A 17,767-nucleotide genomic window follows, 5' to 3' on the forward strand; every position below is an offset into this window, starting at 1 on the left:
GAGGTGGAAGCTCCAAGATGGAAGCTGTGAGGGGAAGCTCTGAGGTGAAAGCTCCAAGATGGAAGCTGTGAGGGGGAAGCTGTGAGGTGGAAGCTCCAAGATGGAAGCTGTGAGGGGAAGCTCCACGGGGAAGCTGTGAGATGGAGGCTCCACGGGGAAGCTGTGAGGGGGAAGCTCCAAGGGGAAGCTCTGAGGTGGAAGCTGTGAGGGGAAGCTCCGAGGGGGAAGCTCTGATGGGGAAGCTTCAAGATGGAAGCTCCAAGGTGGAAGCTCTGGGGGGGCAGCTCCAAGTGCCAGCCCTTCTTGGGATGGGGTTTTAGGGGCCAAGGGAAGGGCAGATTTTGTGAGGACACAACCCTGTCGTGTCCAGGCGTGAGCAAGAAGTGGCCTGGATGTGGAACGAGCAATTCCCAGCACCAGCAGTGGACAGGCAAAACAAAGAGCAGGAGAAGCAGCAGGCTCCAGCCTTGCCCTGAGCCTCTTCTCCCCATGGATTTTCCCTGTGGGATGGCTGGGAAAGCCCAGCAGGCAGGGCAGGGAGTGGGGAGCAGGCAGAGCAGAGCCATTCCCAGCAGCCGGGTGGGATTTGCAGCTGCAGGTGACGTTTGGTCTCTTCTCTCCCCTCACTTCAGGGCGCTGACGCCTTTCCCTCGCTTCATTGCCGGCTCCCTGGCTGGCACCACGGCTGCCATGGTCACCTACCCGCTGGACATGGTCCGTGCCCGCATGGCTGTCACACCCAAGGAGATGTAAGTGCCTCATGCACAACTTTTTTAGGGTTTTAATAAGGTCACGTGGCTTTATTCCCATTTTCTGGGTCACTTCTTGCTGGGAGCCTTTGGTGGAATAAAGCCCTGGGGTCTGAGCAGTGATTCAGTGAGCAGAGGCGTGAATGTGGGAGGAGATGGATACTGGGAGACCAGTTTAGGAGGCCAGCTGGATCCGGGAAGATCCAAGAGACAGCACAGCAGGGCTGTGGGAGAGCTGCTCCCTCGGGTGAAATCCCCTCTGAGCTGCCTGATGAGCTCAGAGCCGAATTAATTAACAGTTAATCCATCAGGAAGCCCTGCTGGGAATATCCCAGCCGCTCACCAGCGCAGGTCTGCTTTCCCCGTTGTCCCCACGCCAGGTACAGCAGCATTGTCCACGTCTTCATCCGGATATCCCGGGAGGAGGGGCTGAAAACCTTGTACAGGGGCTTCACACCGACCATCCTGGGGGTCATCCCCTACGCCGGCCTCAGCTTCTTCACCTACGAGACGCTGAAGAAAGTCCACGCAGGTAAATCGGGGCAAATGCTGCAGGTTTTGGGGCCAGCTCCAGGGGTTTGGATGGAGGGGTCAGAGTGCTTTTCCTTGGGAAAAGCAACGCTCTGGAGTCTGTCCAGCTCTGGATGATGAGCAGGAAAAGCTACAGGAAGGCTGTGCCTGTCCTGTGGAGGAACAAGGTGGGATTCCCAGGTGGAGAATGAGTTGGTCCATGCACCAGGTTGGGAGCAAAACCCCGGGAGCTGTACCTGTGATGTGTCAGTAAATGGGACATCTTTCAGGGCTTTGTTTCTGGGGACCTTTTCTAGTGATTTTGGGGACCTTTTCTAGTGATTTTGGGGACCATTTCTAGTGATTTGGGGACCATATCTAGTGATTTGGGGACCTTTAGTGATTTTGGGACATTTCCTTGTGATTTGGGGGCCTTTTCTAGAGATTTGGGGACCTTTTCTAGAGATTTGGGGACCTTTTCTAGTGATTTTGGGGACCTTTTGTAGTGATTTTGGGACCATATCTAGTGATTTGGGGACCTTCAGTGATTTTGGGATATTTCCTTGTGATTTGGGGACCTTTTCTAGTGATTTTGGGACCATTTCTAACGATTTTACTTGGGAGTGCAACCTGGGGAGCAAAGCTTGGGCAGCAAAACCTCAGGAATAAAACTCAGGCAACAAAACCTCGCGAGCTCCAACTCGGGCAGCGCAACCCATGGAACAAAACCTCCGGCTCTACACCCGCTCACCCTTAATTACGTGTTAATTCCAAGGAGTTCCCACCTCTGTGCCCCTCTCTGTCCCCCAGAGCACAGCGGGAAGGCGCAGCCCTCGCCCCCGGAGCGGCTGCTGTTCGGGGCGTGCGCCGGCCTCATCGGGCAGTCGGCCTCGTACCCACTGGACGTGGTGCGGCGCCGCATGCAGACGGCCGGCGTGCTGGGCCACACCTACAGCTCCATCCTGCTCACCATGCAGGAGATCGTCAGGGAGGAGGGACTCATCAGGGGCCTGTACAAAGGGCTCAGCATGAACTGGGTCAAGGGCCCCATCGCCGTGGGGATCAGCTTCACCACCTTCGACCTGACACAGATCCTGCTCCGGAAACTGCAGCACGGCCCCGGCCTGGAGAGGTAGTGGCTTCATCCCCACGTGTAGAAAGAGCAATTAATTCCCTGGCCTCTCACGTGCTCCTGCAGCTGAGAACTCGCCCATCTTGTTGGGTTTGGTGGGTTTTTTTTCCTGTTGTTCCTGGATTTTTTTTTTTTTTTCCCCCTTTCTAATTTGGAAGCCTTGACCTGAAGCTAACTGTTCCCTAAGCAAAAATTCCCGATCCTGCAGAGCTGAGTCCTCCAAAGCAGCTGCCTCACCCTTCTGATGGACTCTGCCCCCAGGAGTGGAGCCTCCCCACCCCACCTGTGCTGCTCCTGGCTCCTCACCTGGCTCTCGGCGGGCAGATGGAAGCGGTGGATGGTGACAGAGGGGGCTCGGAGCTGCTGGCAGTGAACCCCTGGATCTGGGAAGTGGCAGTTCTGTAGCTCCGTGGGGTAGCTGGAGGCAGTCTGCCAAGTGCAATATTCCAGTGTAGTCTGTAGGGAATTCCAGATTCCTCTGGCCTGTGAAGGCAGGGCAGGGCAGGCCCAGGACACTGCGCTTGTTCCGAAAGCTGAATGTTCTCTCTGGCTGGGAATGCTGCCTTTTTTTTCCATTTATTTTCTCATTTTTGTGTTGAGCTGCATCACTGTCCCTCGTTTGTGGTGTCCCTCTGAGATTACCAAAGACTGGAGGCAGCAGGGGAGGGGAGTCCTGAGCCCTTTATAAACGAAATTCTCCTGCGTGTGTTGTCAGTGTCGCCGAGCAAGGGCTGTGCCTGGATTCCCAACCTGGCTCTGCCCCAGCTGCGTTTGTGTTTTCCTTCTGTGCTGTCCTACCCTGGAGAGGCAGCGTTTTCCAGGGGTGGTGTGGATGCACTGAGGAAGGAGGTGTTACAGCCTTCACATCCCATTTGTTTTATTCAGTATTATCGCTGCTCTATGCACCGTGTGAGAACAAATCCTGCTGCAGCCTGGGCTGTCCCAAAAACCAGCTGTCCCTGGGAGCTGATCCCAGCTCCTGGCCCTGCTCCTGGACATCCTGGTTGTCCTTTTTGGTACCTGCTGTGTAGGTTGTGTCACCTCTGTTCGTTAACTCATCCCCTCAGCTTTTTAATCCCTAAAATTCCTCTTGGGATTTAACCCTTCCTTGGGCACCATGGCATTGACCCTACTGTGCCAATCACTTCCAGCTGGAATTTGACAACGAGAAGAACCTCTTGGTGTTTCTGTTTCAGATCAGTTTTCAGGGAAATGGAGATTTTTGGCGGGGGGGGTTGGGGATGATCCATCCCTGTGTTAAATTTGGAGTGCAGAGCAGACTTCTGACTCCTCTGATGATCACATGACACAAACCAAGGTGAAAAATCCCTTTCCCAGAGAGTCCATAATGTATAAAAAGATAAAAAGATTTAATTTAAATCCTGTCCTTTCCTGGTTGTTTCATATTTTGGCTGTTGTAGCCGGATAGGATTAGTGGGAATGGAGGGAATTGCACAAGGGGTAGGAGCAGCCTTCTCCTTTCTTTTGTCTTTGCACTCGTTCTTTGGAGCACAAACCTGCTCCTGATGCCAAATATTTCCTTAGGAATCAATCCCAGGGAATGTGGGAATGGCACAGAGCCAGCACTGAAGTGTTGACACACAAATTATTCCCAGAGCTGGGATGGGGCAGCCTGGAACTGGGATTAACCTCGGGAATTCTGCCCCCGAGCCCAGCAGGGGTGGTTTCCACTGGGACACACTCCCTGATTTACCTGGGAATTAAAGATCTGTGGGGTTTGGGAAGGTGATGGCCATGAATTCTGTGGGGGTTTTTTGGCTGCTGGAAAAGGCTCAGCTCTGCTTTCCCTTTGTTCAGCCCCGTGCGAGAGCCCTGATTTCTTTTCTCCAATGGAGAAGCCGATTATCCTGCTCTTGTCCTGATCCAGAGGAATTCCCTGGCAGTTCCAGGAGCGCCAGCAGGTCCTGTGTGTTCACCCTGCCATTCCCACCTTGCCAGCCTAAGAGAAGTTGTTCCCTAATTAGCAGCTGCACCTGATTTAAATTCAGTGGAGCTTCAGCCAATTTTCCTCCAAGTTTTGCAGGCTGGGTGTTTGTGCAGAGGCAGATCTTTGAATTCAGCCTGTGATGGTTTTGGTGCTTTTGTTTCTCAGAGTGTGTTGCTGCTTTGGGTTGGTTGAAAAAGCTTTTTTTTCCCCTTTTTTCTTTTTTTTTTTCCTTCTGATTTGAATGTAGAAAAGGGGAAATGGAGTGTTCCCTTCCCTTCTCTCCTTCCCCCCATGGATTCAGACACGTTCCAGATCTTTTTCTGAGGTGTGCTGGCCAGGAAGAGCTCTGAGAAAGGAAACAAAACAGGAACGTTCTCCTTTTTTTTCCTTCCCTGCAATTCCCTCATTTTGCATTTTATTCCTCTCTAATTTGATTTCCCACTCACCTTCCTCACAGATCCTTAACGCATCACCACCAAATTTGTGCTTTTTCTTTTCTTTTCCTCTCCCTCCCCCTGCTTCTTCCTGCACCTTGAGCCCCGCACTGGCACTTCGAGAAAACCAGGTCCAAAAAAAACGCACCCAAAATGTCAAAATTGCAGCTTTTTTAGCGACGCCCAAACAGCCCAAACCACGTTTTCCCCTCACAGCCTGGATGCTCCAGGAATTTCAGGCACCATGGGATGGTTTGAGGAAGTTTCCTGAGCTCCATGTCTGGTTTGGCATCTTCACTTTGTACCTTCTAGGGGTTGATTCCTCCCTCTTTTCTTTCTCCCTCTTTTCTTTCTCCCTCTTTTCTTTCTCCCTCTTTTCTTTCTCCCTCTTTTCTTTCTCCCTCTTTTCTTTCTCCCTCTTTTCTTTCTCCCTCTTTTCTTTCTCCCTCTTTTCTTTCTCCCTCTTTTTTCCCCAAAAATGCCATGAGCTGCAGGGTGTCCCAGCACTGGTCACTGCCTGTGTGGTCTATGCATTTATTAATTAGCACAAACACTGTTGATTGCCTTTTTGTGTCCTCACCATCGATGCGTGTGCGTGTGTCGATTTTGACGGCTTTTCTTGGATCTGGAGTTCTATTTTATTGCAGTGAAGACACTTTGTTATATAATGTTTATATATTTTAAGATTTGTGCCAAGAGAGGATGTATATTTAATAAAAAATATGATTGACTTTCCGGCTCGCCACGGGTGGCTCCTGTTCTGAGGCCTGGAACACCCTGGGGGGGATTTTTGAGGGTTTGTGAGGAAATTTTTGAGGGGTTTTGAGGGTTATTTTGGGGGTTGTGAGGGGTTTTTTGGGTGGTTATGAGGTGTTTTTTGAGGGGTTATGAGCTGATTTTTGAGGGGGTTTTTGAGGGGTTGTGAGGGGTTTTTTGAGGGGTTATGAGCTGATTTTTGGAGGGGGTTTTTGAGGGGTTGTGAGGGGTTTTTTGAGGGGTTATGAGGAGATTTTTGGAGGGGATTTTGAGGGTTTTTTGGGGGGTTATGAGGGTTTTTTGGGGGGGGGTGTGAGGGGGGTTTTTGGGGACTTAGGGGTTTTTTTGAGGGTTTTGAGCGGTTTTTTTTGGTGGTTATGAGGAGTTTCTTGGGGCATTGTGCCCCCTTGACCATACCAATCTCCTGTCCTGCGGCTCAGGGCTTTGCTGGGAAGTCGGGAGAATCCCAAAGGAAGGGAAGGAGCTCTGGGGACGGTTCCAGGGCTGAGCTGTCCCTGTCCCTGTCCCCAGCCTGGGTGTGCGGTGGCAGCAGGTGGCACTGTCGGCTTAGGCACGGCCTGGTGCCTTCCCCCAGCTTGGGGACCCCCGGTTTTGGGGGGATTCCAGCCGCATTCCAGGCCCGGGGTGGGGGTGACAGGGAGGTCACAGCAGGGCCAGGTCCCAGAGTCACCTCCCTGCATCCCATGGCTGTTCCCGGTTGTATCCGGAGGGAAATCAAGACCCGGAGGCTCAGACTTGGTTTAAACCTGGCTGGAATCCTGGGGCAGAACTGGTCCCTGTCCCTGTTCCCTGGACCAGGTGAGCCTGCTGGATGAGGGAATTCCCTGGGTTTGGGAATTGCTTTTGCTCCAAAATTCCTTCTGCTCCAAGCAGGAACAGCTCCGGGGGATCTCACTTGGGATGGAAGCGGAGTGGGAAAGGATTCCTTGCTTCCCTCCCTGCCAGGGATGAAGGAAAAGCTCCAGGGACACCCTTGGGTTCTTCCCAAGGTGCCAGATCCCACCAGGATCTGGAGCAACAAAACCTCTCGGTCCCCCTCTCCCAGCCCGCCCCATCCTCGGCAGAAAACCGAACTCCAGAGTGAAAACCATCCCGGAAAACGGGCTGGGAATGGTTCCCTCGCTGCCTGCGGCGGTGTCTGCCGCTGCCGGCTGCTCGATCTGTCATTGTCCCCGCCGGGGAGGGTCACCCGTCTGGGCAGCTCCCCGGGGAGGCTCCGTCTGCGTGTCTGACTCCGGCCTTAGCAACCGGCCCGCCGCCCCCGGCGGCCTCCTCCGGGAAAATCAGATAAATGAGCCATCAAGGCGGCGGGACCGGCTCTTAATGGGATGGCCCCGGCTGCTGGGACGGGTCCCTCCGCATCCCAATCCTGCGGGAATCGCTCCCTCCCGCCGCCTTCCCACCCTTCTCTCGCGGCAGCACCGCTGGACCCGGGCTGAGCTTTGGAGTCCCCCGTCACAAAATGGGACTTTCTCCCCCCCCCCCCCCCCCTTTTTTTTTTCCGCAAATGTCCACGGCGAGGATTCCCGGGAAGCAGCAGCAGCAGGAGGAGGAGGCTGGATTAGCCCAGTTAACACCGGGCCAAGGGCTCCTGCCTCCTCCCGGCCCTCGGCGAGAGGGAATTAAGACCATTACAAGGCTATCAAATAGGATCAGAGCCCCTCTCCCTTTCTCCGAGCAGCCCAGACCTGCTAATCCTGTTTCATGCACCCACCACGTGGAACAGCTCGGCTCAGAGGGACGAGGGGCCCCGTCCCCCCCCCGCAGCCACCGCCGGTGTCACCAGCCCCGGGGTGACCCCAGGGACAGGCACCAGTGAGGTGAGCTGAGGTCTCCTCCTCCTCCAGGGTGATGCTTAAAGCAGCTGCTCGGTGGGAGGGGGCTTTGGGGACACCGAGTGCAGCTTTTGGGTGACAAGGACTCTGGTGTCACTTCTTTATTGTGAAGCAGCCACCCTCGGGGCTGCTGGGCCTGAGGAGTCACACGGAGCACGGGCGGGGGTGAAGCCCAGGTGCAGAGACCCTACAAAAACCCCCTCAGCCTCAGCTGAGAACACCCCGAAGTCTGTGCTGGCGAGTCCAGGTGCCACTGCCGGATGTCCCCACCGTGTCCCCAGCGCACCAGGAGCTGCTGCCCTCCAGGAAAAAGCAGCACTGGAGTGTCCCCATGAGGGGCTGGAAGGACAAGAGCAGGCACAGCGGTGACAGACCCGGCCACAAAAACCAGCCTGGTGGCACCAATGTCCCCACGAGTGTCCTCAAAGCGGGACAACCAGCTGAGGCAGCAGCGAGGGACCAGCAGCCGGGCTCTGACCAGCACATCCCAGTCCCTCCCAGTCAGGACGCTGCCAGGTACTGGTGGAAGTAGAGGCCGAAGAGGCTGGTGACCACCTGGCAGGCGGCCACCCACCAGGTGAGGAAGGAGAAGAGTCCTCGGAAGAAGGGGGGGGTGAAGATGCAGCCCAGGACCCCCGAGATCTCCTGCACCACCGCGTGCACGTCCTCGCCGGCGTCACCCTCGGGGCGTGGCGGGGCCACCGGCGCTGCCGGGGACACGGGGGGGGACTCGGGGTACAGCCCCCAGGAGTGGTGACCTGTGGGACAGAGGGGACAGGTCTGGGGGGTCTCTGTGCCCCAGCCCTGCTGGTGGCAGAGTCCCATGGAACAGAATCATGGAACAGAACCATGGAATGTCCTGAGCTGGAGGGGACCCAAAGGGTCGTGGAATGCAGCTCCTGGCCCTGCACAGACACCCCAACAATCCCACCCTGTCCCTGAGGGTGTTGTCCCAATGCTCCTGGAGCTCTGGCAGCCTCGGAGCCGTGCCCATTCCTTGGGCAGTGCCCAGCACCCTCTGGGGGAAGAACCTTTCCCTGCTCTCCATCCCAAATCCCTGACACAGCTCTAGCTGCTCCCTGGACCCTGTCCCTGCTCCCAGAGATCGGAGCTGCCCCTCGAGAGGAGCTGCAGGCATCTCTGAGTCCGTGACAGGTGGGGACAATTTGGGTGCTGGTGGCTTCCCGGTGACCTCCAGGCTCATGCTGCCCTTCCCAAACCCCCCCAAATTGCCGACCCCCTTCCTCACCCAGTGTTTTCAGCAGCAGGACGCAGTGCAGGGTGAGGATGATGGGCCCCAGGTACTGCAGGCTCACCACAGACACGTAGCAGTAGATCCTGGTGATCTGTGGGAATTCCAGGAATGCTCAGCAGGAGCCCTGCAGGATGGGGGGAGCCACGCCCCGATCCCAGCCCCAATCCCGACCTTCTGCTGGATCTCCAGCGCCGGGATGCGCCCGGCTTCCTTCCTCATCCGCTGCACCCAGCGCTCGGCCAGCCCCAGGTAGGCCTGGAGGTGGTGGCGTGTCCCCAGCAGGCGCAGCAGGGACAGCACCACGATGGCCCAGAGCCGGGCAGTGTCGAAGGAGGAGTCGGAAAGGCTGGGACAGAGCAGGGGCTGGGACAGGGCTGGGGGACAGGAACCCCCCCTGCTCCAGAGGGGACACGGGGGACAGGGGGAGTGGGGGGTGTGGGGGTCATTGGGGGGGTTATTAGGGGACATTGGGGGAGCATTGAGTGCCACAGGGGTCACTGAAGGTCATGGAGGGTCACAGGGGTCATTGGGGGGGTCATTACAAGGGGACGTGGGGGGTCATTGGGGGTTATTGTGGGGACATTGTCACAGGGGTTACTGGGGAGGACACAGGGGGTCACAGGGGGTCACTGGGGGTCACTGGGGGATGGGAGACCCCGTGCCCTAGTGTCTCCCCAGATGTCCCACTCACATCTGCACCGTCCGCTTGCCCAGCGGGGCCTGGAGCAGGAAATCCCGGGAGAGGGGTCTGACCCACATCACCACCACCAGCACGGGCGCCACGAACCCCACGTGCAGCAGGACCCTGCGGGGGGACCATCAGAGACCCCACAGCCCCCGCTGCCCCCTTCCCTCCCACCCCAAACCTCCCCCACAGCCGGGGGGTCCCCGCTGTCCCCCAGTGGCACCCAACTGGGTCAGGGGCTTGTCCGCTGCCATCCTGAGGGCGTCCAGGTGGGTCTGGGCCAGGCGCAGCCCCGGGAAGGTCAGGAGGGCTCCCAGGAAGGAGCACAGGGCCACCAGCCCCAGCTTGAAGCCCAGCTTAGCCAGGGGCAGCCTGTGGACACAGAGGAGGGACAGTGGGGGATGGTTCCCACCCCAAACTTCCCAAAAACCTCCCCAAAAAGGGGTTTTTCCCCCCATTTCCCTCCCTGCCCAGTTGCCAACTCACGTCCACTCCCAGCCCCGTGGCTTCAGGATGGTCTCCAGGTTATGGGTGACTCCGGCCAGCCCTGCGGGGAGTGACTGCTGTGAGTGGGGAGTGACCAATGAGGGGAGTGACCTCTGGAAGTGGGGAGTGACCCCTGGGAGTGGGGGGTGACCAATGAGGGGAATGACCCCTGGGAGTGCAGAATGACCCCTGGGAGTGGGGACTGACCCATGAGTGGGCAATGACCCCTGGGAGTGGGGACTGACCCCTGGGAGTAGAGGGTGACCAATGAGTAGGGAGTGACCCCCATGATTGGGTCACCTCCCTGCTCCCTGTCTCCGTCCCTGTCACCCACCAGCCTCGAGGCCGAACTCCAGGTAGTCTTCACGGACCACCAGGGCCACCATGGCGAGGAGGAGGAAGAAGAAGGCGAAGGTGAGGCACACGGAGCGCTCCCCACCCTCCTCCGAGCGGAAATAATGCCGCATCACCATGAAGAAAACCTTGCTGGGGTTTGGGGGAGGCTGTCAAGGAAATTTGGGACACACCAGGGGACACCCCAACCCCGGTGAGGCCCCTAAACATCTCCACCATGAAGCCACCACCAGCTCCTCTTCGGGGCACCTTCAGAACTCGTCATAAATAATCCATAAAATTCAGTTTTACGCCTCAGCGCGGAAGAAAAATAAGGGGGGGGGGGTTCCCTCTTCGGCCTGGCCCCCTGAAAATCAGGATACACGGAGAAGACGATGGTCAGCAGGCACCAGAGCACGCCGAGGTTGGTCTCCCTGGCGGGGCTGACCAGGCAGAAGTAGCCCTCGCTGAAGACGTACACGGCGCCGGCGTAGACGGCGAAATCCACGAACCACTGGTACTCCAGGAAATAGCGCAGCACTGGGGGGGCGTGGGGACACGTCACCGCCCTGGGGACACCCCGGGGGGGGCCTGGGTGGCGTCCTGGGGGAACAGGGCATTACCCAGAGCGTCCATGGTGGTGATGGGGCTGGTGTCCAGCTGGAGGTTGATGTCCCGGGGCACGGACAGGGGTTTGTCCTCCATCATCCCATTCATCTTCCTGCGGTGAAAACCAGAGCTGGCTTGTCCCTTGTGTCACCCCGTGGTGGGGTGACACCCCTGGTGCACCCCTCAGCACTCTGGGGTGACTCCCACTGTCCCCAACCTCAAATATTTCCCACTCCCAGCCCCTCCCACCCCCCGGGGCCGCGGGGGTGACCCAGGCTGACCTGTCCCTCTTGCTCTTGGGGCGCTGCTTCCCGGCCAGGGCACAGAGCTCCTCGTCCGAGGGGTGCTTGTAGCGGTACAGGCTGCAGGGAGAGGGGGGTCAGAGGTGCTGGGGGTCCCCGAGCCCTGCTGGGGACAGGGACAGAGCCGTACCTGCCATTGCAGAGCAGCCAGCGGGCAAAGGAGCAGTGCGGGGCCATCTTCTGCATAAGGCTGGCGGCCAGCAGAGTGACCACCACCTGCACCCCCATCACCGCCTGTGTGTGGACATCGCGGGGTCACCCCAGGGCCCGGGGATGGGGGGCATGGGGACTGTCCCCAGCCCTGCCCCTGCTGGGGATCCCCTGGGTGAGGACACCCCGGATGCGAATCCCCCGGACAGGGACCCTCCGGCCGGGCACAGCCCCGGGCAGTGACCCCCTGGCCATGGTCACCGTGGGACCCCCGGGCAGGGACCCCCAAGGTTGGCACTTCCCGGACAGCAACCTCCCGACCATGCGCACCCCAGAGACGCCCCGGGATGGGACCCCCGGGCAGTGACCCCTCGGCCATGGTCACCACGGGACCCCCCGGCCGTGCCGAACTCTGGGACCCTCCGGGCTGGGACCCCCTAGACCCGCACCCCCCGGGCAGCCTGGACATGCACCCCCCGCTCAGAGCCCTCTCCGGGGCCGGCCCCTCGCACCCCCCCGGTCAGAACCGCCCGGTGAGAAGCCCCCGGCCCGGCCCGGCCCCGGCCCGCGCCCACCATGCCGGGGGTCAGCGCAAAGGCGGCCGCAGGAAGCCCGCCCGCGGCCACGCCCCCGAGGGCACGCCCCGTCCAGACAACCAATCCGCGTCCGTTTTCGCTTTGATTGGCAGCTAATTGACCAATGGAGAGCGGGATGCGGGCGGGGGGGCGGGCTCTGCGCGGCGCGCGGTTCCGCGGGCGCGGCCTCCCGGGAGCGGCTGGGCTGCGGGTTCGAGTCCCGGCTGCGCCCTTCACGGGATATCGATCTCGATGATATCGATAATAAATCGTATCCGCGTGTCTTCCCTCGTCCCCTTCGTGGGCTGACCCCGGAGAAACGCCAGGGACCCACCAAAGCAGCTCCAGCACTCCCCCTCCTCAGCTGACCCACACAGACAAACCAGACCCGACTCGAGGAAATTAATTTAATTTATTACCAATCAAAGCAGAGCAGGATAATGCGGAATGAAGCGAAATCTTAAAACCAGCTTCCCCCCCCCCACCCCTCCCTTCTTCCGGAGCTTAACTTCATTCCCAAATTCTCTCCTTCCTTTCCCCCAGTGGCATAAGGGGACAGGGAATGGGGTCAGTCCATGGTGCTGTCCCTGCTGCCCCTTCCTGCTCACGCTCCTGCCCTGCTCCAGGACAGGCTCCTCTCTCCACAGAGCCCAGATTCTGCCACCAAACCGTGTCCCCAGGTGCCACATCACGGATCTTTTCTGTGCCTCCATTGCTGGTGACACCACGGGACCAGCTGCACCCACCCCACCCGCCGCGTCCTTCTCCTCGTGTTTTCCTTGGGGGATAAATGGGATAAATGGGATCGTTTCCTGGCTTTATCCCACTGTTCTGCCCGGCCGAGCCCTGGTTCAGCGCCCACCACGATGCCACATCCCAGTGCCAGGCCCCAAATCCTGGCGCCAGGCCCCAAATCCCGGTGCCACCACCCACATCCTGGTGCCACCACCCACATCCTGGTGCCAGGACCCAAATCCCGGTGCCAGCACCGACATCCCGCCGGGATCTGCGAGCATTCCAGCCGATCCCGGGGTCCCCGCGGGCGCCGCTGGGTGCCCCTGGTCCAGGCGGGCGCGCTGTTCCCGAGGGGTTGCCATGGATATCGATCTCCCTGGCGACGGGATGCGCTTCCCACTAGATGTCGCTTCCGCCCGTGCCCGGAGCATCCCCCGAGGCCTTGGGGTACCCGGCTTTGGGGGGGTGACACCCCAGAACACCTCCCCGCGCACCCCCGGGGCAGCCCCCGGTGTGCCCCCCACACCAGGAGCGAGCAGCCCCTCGGCCGATGGCATGCGACACCAAAAATCCCCCAAATTCCCCCAAAATGACCCAGTCCTGGCTGCCAGAGTCCAGGGAAGCAGCCTGCTCCATCACCTTCTCTGTCTCCATGCCCTGGGCCGCCCAAAATCCCCGCGGGACCCCCAGTTGTTGCACCGGGGCTGCCCAAAGCGGCACCTCGGCCCCTCTTGGAACGAATGCGGAGCCCCAGGACCCTCTCAGCCCCCACAGCGCCGCTTTCAGCTCGGCCGGGCCACAAAAAAAGAAAAAAAAACCCGAGGGAAAGGTGGAAGAAGATGGATGCTCGGAGCACCCCCAGCCCCGCCGGCCTCCCCCGGGGGACACAAAAGCCGCTTTGAGGGCTGATTTTACACCGCTCCCAATTAGCATCAGCAAAGGGAGCGGCCGCCGCGGGACACCGCGGCCAAATTCACGGGGTCCGCATTCCCCACCCCGCTCGCGGCGTCCCCAAATGTCCCCAAAACGGGACATTTCCTCCCAGGTGACTTCGCAACCACCGAGCCGCGGCCCATCCTGGCATAACCCAGCTCATCCTGGGGACACCGCGAGGCGCTCAGGGGACTTCCCACCTCCACCTCCCTTTCGGCGGCCGTTTCTTCTCTCCCCACCGCCCCAAAAACATAAAATAAAAGTTTCCCGTGGCGCACAAAGGCGGCGGCCGGGCATTGTCCCGGGGCTGCATCGCATTACCCGGGGCCGGCGGAGAAATCACTCGTATTTCACGCTCCATTGAGCAGCTGCCTGTATATATTTTCTGTGTTGCACTTTTAGCATGACAAAAGGAGAGGGCCTGTGAACTCCTTGCTCTTCAGACCTCTCCGACTTGTCCCCCGAGCGGAGCCCCCCTCGGTTAGCATAACAAACTGCCACGCTTCCCCTCCGACGTGCTCGCCTTTCCCTCCCGGACCTTCTTAATTTTATTTATTGATTGATTCCTTGATTTATTTATTTATTTTCCCCTTGCTAATTTAATGTAGAGCTCAATATTTGGGCGGCGGCGGCGGCGGCGAGCGTGTGGTGGGAGGGATTGGGAGGTTGGGAATTTCGGGATGTCCTTCCTGAGGTTTGTCCCGGCTCATCGCTGATCCCTGGAAAGGTTTGGTGGGATTTTAGAGCTGTCACCCTGTGGAGAGGACAGAGCTGGAGTCACCGAACTTTGCTGTGCTCCATCCCCAGCTGCTGCTGGAGCTCTGGGTTTGCCTTGAAATCCGGGTAAAAGATGGAAAAAACCGGGAATTTTGAAGCTGGAATGAGGCTTGCAACCAGCAGGACCAGTTGGAGCTGGAGCAACCTGGCCTTGTCCCCCAGCCTGTCCCACCTGTCCCCATCAGGGTCACCCCAGGGAGTCGGGAAAGAGGGATCAGAGCCAGTTCCCAGGTCCTGGGTGGAAATGAGGAGAGGAAAAGGGAGCAAGGGTGAGGGGGAACATCCCTGTCCCCACAGGGAATTGGACAGGAATTGTCCCCTCTGGGCTGCCGGGACCCCTCACCTCCCTCTGCAGGGAAGGAGAGGGCTGGGAGAGGAAAACCCAATTTTTTTGGGGGAAGGAAACACCCCCTGGACACGGAGTTTTGCAGGGATTGGGGGATCCTGCAGGGAAAAGGGACAAAATTCCACTCAAACACCAGGCTGGGACAGGCTGGCAGCTTCCAACACTTTTAATGCACTGGAATTTTTTCCCTTCCCCTCGTCCTCCCGGTGCCTTGGGCTTGGCGGCACCGGCTCCGTGTCCTTGCGGCGTCCTGGGTTGTCCCCTCGCTGTCACCTGGCCCAGAGGCTTGGGGGACACTCAGGTGGGACCTTCTGGCTTGGGAGCTGCTTTTTTTGGGAGAGGAGGGATCAATCCCTTACCCTGGGGTGGGAATTCCACGGCTCCAGCCCAGCCTTGCCTTTTGTCCGGCCTTTCTCGGTCACCTGGACTCCCACGACGTCCACTCTTGTCACCTGTGAATGGGACAAACTGGTGTGAGCCCAGCGCCAGCCCAGTGAGAACCAGGGATGAGGAGGTGACAGTGTCCCCACCATCCCAAATCCCTTCCCAAATCATTCCCTCTATCCCCACAGCCCCCGCGGGGCACTTGGGGACATTCCAGCAAAGGGACAGGCGGGAATTTGGCATCAGCGTCCGTTTAAGGGGCTGGTGACACCTTGGGACACCTGGAAGGAGGGCAGGTGACAATTCCACTTCCCACCCCATTCCCAGGAATTCCTCACCACGCGCCGTCCTCTGGGCGGGGTCTCTTGGGGACAGGGTGACCTCGGGGACAGGCGGTGGCACCTCTTCCCTCGTGTCCTTGTCACTGCGGGTGGCTCGAGGGGGTCCCAAAGTCCTGGCCAGGGGGTGTGGTCAGCCAAGGGCCTGGGCAGTGTCCTGTGGATGGACAGGGATGGACGGGGATGGACGGGGATGGACGGGGATGGACGGGGATGGACGGGGATGGACAGAGAGGGACGGGGAGGGACGGGGATGGACGGGGATGGACAGGGAGGGACAGGGATGGACGGGGATGGACGGGGATGGACAAGGATGGACACATCCAGTGTCACTTGCTGTCCCCAGGAATGTCCCTGCTCCCAATTCCCATCTCCCGCATTATCCCACGTTATTCCATCCTCTCCTCACACAGCCCTGCATTGCCTGAGCCCAAATTCCCTCTCTAATTAATTGCTTGGGATAGTTAATTGGGGTGGCCCTGTGCTCCCCCTGCACGTTCAGCCCCTGGCATTGTTTATGGGGTGCAGCATCCCAGAAATCCCTGGAAATGCCTCTCCCTGCTGGCTCTCCCAGCCCTGATTCCCAGGATCTTTGGAATTCTGGTCCACGTGAAGTTCCCGACCCCCTCCAGCCCCAAGGATGGCCCCAGGGATTCCCAGGAATTCCCTGAATCCACCCACGCAGGGATGGTGGGAGTGTGTCCGATGCTCCAGTGGGAATATTGCTCTTGGAAAAGTTCTTTATCCCGGGATTTTGCCACAGCCTGGCCGGGCTCTCCCTCCAGGATGCTCCAAAGGGGATGGGAATCCTGCCAGAGGTGTTCCCTCTCAATCCCGACTTTTGCCACTTCAATTCCAGGTCAAACCCCATTCCCGGATCTCCCTCGCCCTTTCCTGGCACTGACAGTCCCAAAGGAGCCTCGTCCCAGGGATTCGGATGTCCTGGATCCCCCTTTCCAGAGGCTTTATGGGATCGGGGGGCCCACGGGGGCTGCCCAGAATTCCCGGGGTTTTGGGGTCACTGTGGGGTTCACTCTGTCCCCACGAACCCAAAGGAATCTCCCTGGGCTGCATCCCAACAGGAACGGGAAGAGCCGGATCTGCTTAATCTGGGATCGATTTCAGGGCCATTTTCATGAATAAACCAAGGAATTTCGGGCAGGAAAACCCGGATTTCTCATTTCTGGGAATGCTCCATTTCCCCCTCGTGGAATAACCGAGGCTCGGGGGTTTTTGGGGCAAAACCAACGCAAAAAATCAAAACAAAACAAAACAAAAAAACCAACGTTTTCCAAGGCACAACGAGAGCCACTGGAATCTTCTCCCTGCTCCCCAAGACACCCCTTGGGAAAAATCATGGATTCAAACCTGGATTTGGGGCTCAACTCCGCACTTCCAGGAGGGAATAATCCCAGGAAATGTGGCTGTAAAGGGGGCAATCGGGGTTCCCGGGAGTCTCCACTCCCTCCCCCCTCGCCAGGCTGGGAACAGCTTGAGTGTCCAGGCGGGAATTCATTTAAATAAATTTCCATAGGGATTAATTTCACCTCTTCCCAGCAGCGTGTGGGAGCTGAGCCTGGATTGGGGGAGATGGGAAAACGAGGAAGGTGGGGGGCTCCATCCTCCCCCCCCCTCCATCCCTCCTTCCCAGCTTCGGGAATGTTTGGAGCCCATCCCGAGCCTCCCAAAATCCCTGTTCCCAAGGTTAGCAATCCAAACCCCACAAAAATTCCCGAACTTTCCAAGCAGTGATCCGACAATCGCCCAAAAAACACCACTAAGGGGAGAAATTTGGGATGCGCGAATTGGGGAATCGACGGGATTTTCCATGATGGAAAACCCATGGATGCGCCCACCTCGCCCAGGTTTTCCCTGTGGATGTTTGACCTACGCCAAAAATCCACGTTTTGCTTTTCAGCACTCCCTGGGCACAAAAAGAGGGATTTTGGGAAGGATTCTCCATCCCCACGGATCAGCTCTGGCACAGACAGAGGGGGGACACAGCGATGTCCCCGAATTCTGCTCACCCCCAGCCCTGCCATCCCATTTCCAGCAAAACAGGAATATCCAGGCTGGGGAAAAACCCCTCTTGGAGCAGCCCCACGATCCCACGACTCGGAAATCCCAGGAATTGCCGAGGCCACGAGGTTTTCCAGCTTTTCCAGCCCTCCCCAGGCCCCCCTTGGAACAGAGGAAAAATTATAATCCCCCCTATTAAACGGCACAAGAGCATTGAAATGACGGATTCGGGGGGTTTTTCTCCCATTCTGTTCGGGATTTGGGATTCAAAGAGTGAGCTGGGATTCAAATTCCCGGGGTAAAAAAATCCGGGATAGGGAACACTTGGAAACAAGCGGAGCAACAGATTTTTTATGGCAAAGTCGGAAGATTTGAGGGCTCCTTCAGGGCTGCGAGGATTCGCTTCCACTGCAGCAAAAAAAAAAAAAAAAAAAAAAAAAAAAAAAAAAAAAAAA

The 17,767-nt window shown here is 58.3% G+C and overlaps 3 protein-coding genes across 23 annotated transcripts in view; 1 reads left to right on the forward strand and 2 right to left on the reverse strand.

Annotated features, from left to right (window-relative positions):
- The window catches only part of SLC25A42 (solute carrier family 25 member 42), a 14,789-nt gene extending 12,292 nt beyond the window's left edge, over nucleotides 1–2,497 (forward strand). Inside the window, exons 6-8 of the mRNA XM_042024492.1 lie at nucleotides 633–749; nucleotides 1,130–1,281; nucleotides 2,070–2,497. Of these exons, the coding sequence (XP_041880426.1) occupies nucleotides 633–749; nucleotides 1,130–1,281; nucleotides 2,070–2,395 (595 nt within the window). The 3' untranslated portion in view covers nucleotides 2,396–2,497. The remainder of the gene's footprint in view (nucleotides 1–632; nucleotides 750–1,129; nucleotides 1,282–2,069) is intronic.
- Nucleotides 2,498–7,471: 4,974 nt separating this feature from the next.
- TMEM161A (transmembrane protein 161A) lies at nucleotides 7,472–11,850 on the reverse strand. The gene is made up of 12 exons (XM_042024483.1): nucleotides 11,781–11,850; nucleotides 11,186–11,289; nucleotides 11,035–11,115; nucleotides 10,768–10,865; nucleotides 10,528–10,684; nucleotides 10,146–10,297; nucleotides 9,812–9,872; nucleotides 9,554–9,697; nucleotides 9,332–9,445; nucleotides 8,812–8,986; nucleotides 8,635–8,731; nucleotides 7,472–8,143 (listed from the first exon to the last, which is right to left on the reverse strand). The coding sequence occupies exons 1-12, from the start codon at nucleotides 11,781–11,783 to the stop codon at nucleotides 7,887–7,889; spliced, it is 1,443 nt and encodes a 480-aa protein (XP_041880417.1). The 5' UTR covers nucleotides 11,784–11,850; the 3' UTR covers nucleotides 7,472–7,886.
- A 1,958-nt stretch (nucleotides 11,851–13,808) lies between these two features.
- LOC121662852 overlaps nucleotides 13,809–17,767 on the reverse strand; it is a 35,478-nt gene continuing 31,519 nt past the window's right edge. For 19 of the 21 annotated variants that reach the window (XR_006015443.1, XR_006015436.1, XR_006015451.1 and 16 more), the window contains 3 exons: nucleotides 15,294–15,450; nucleotides 14,931–15,023; nucleotides 13,809–14,202 (listed from right to left, as the gene is read on the reverse strand). Coding sequence is in view for 1 of the 21 variants with exons in the window: in XM_042024488.1 (XP_041880422.1) it covers nucleotides 14,155–14,202; nucleotides 14,931–15,023; nucleotides 15,294–15,450; nucleotides 16,662–17,335 (972 nt within the window). In the remaining 20 variants the exon portion in view is untranslated. Of the gene's footprint in view, nucleotides 14,203–14,930; nucleotides 15,024–15,293; nucleotides 15,451–16,661; nucleotides 17,761–17,767 lie in introns of those variants that run through there. The other 2 variants (XM_042024488.1, XR_006015455.1) reach the window with 2 other exon arrangements.

The sequence above is a fragment of the Corvus kubaryi genome, unplaced genomic scaffold (assembly GCF_017639235.1).
Source record: "Corvus kubaryi isolate FWS band 111438036 unplaced genomic scaffold, C.kubaryi_AGA036_p1.0 37262, whole genome shotgun sequence".
NCBI lineage: Eukaryota > Metazoa > Chordata > Aves > Passeriformes > Corvidae > Corvus > Corvus kubaryi.

Bases quoted from the DNA above. Each gene is read 5' to 3' on its own strand.
- TMEM161A (XM_042024483.1), bottom strand. The intron at 10,866-11,034 runs GTCAGCCTGGGT...TTTTCACCGCAG, and splicing joins CCCAAGAGCAAGAGGGACAG to GAAGATGAATGGGATGATGG. The intron at 8,732-8,811 runs GTCGGGATTGGG...GAATTCCCACAG, and splicing joins CGCTGGAGATCCAGCAGAAG to ATCACCAGGATCTACTGCTA.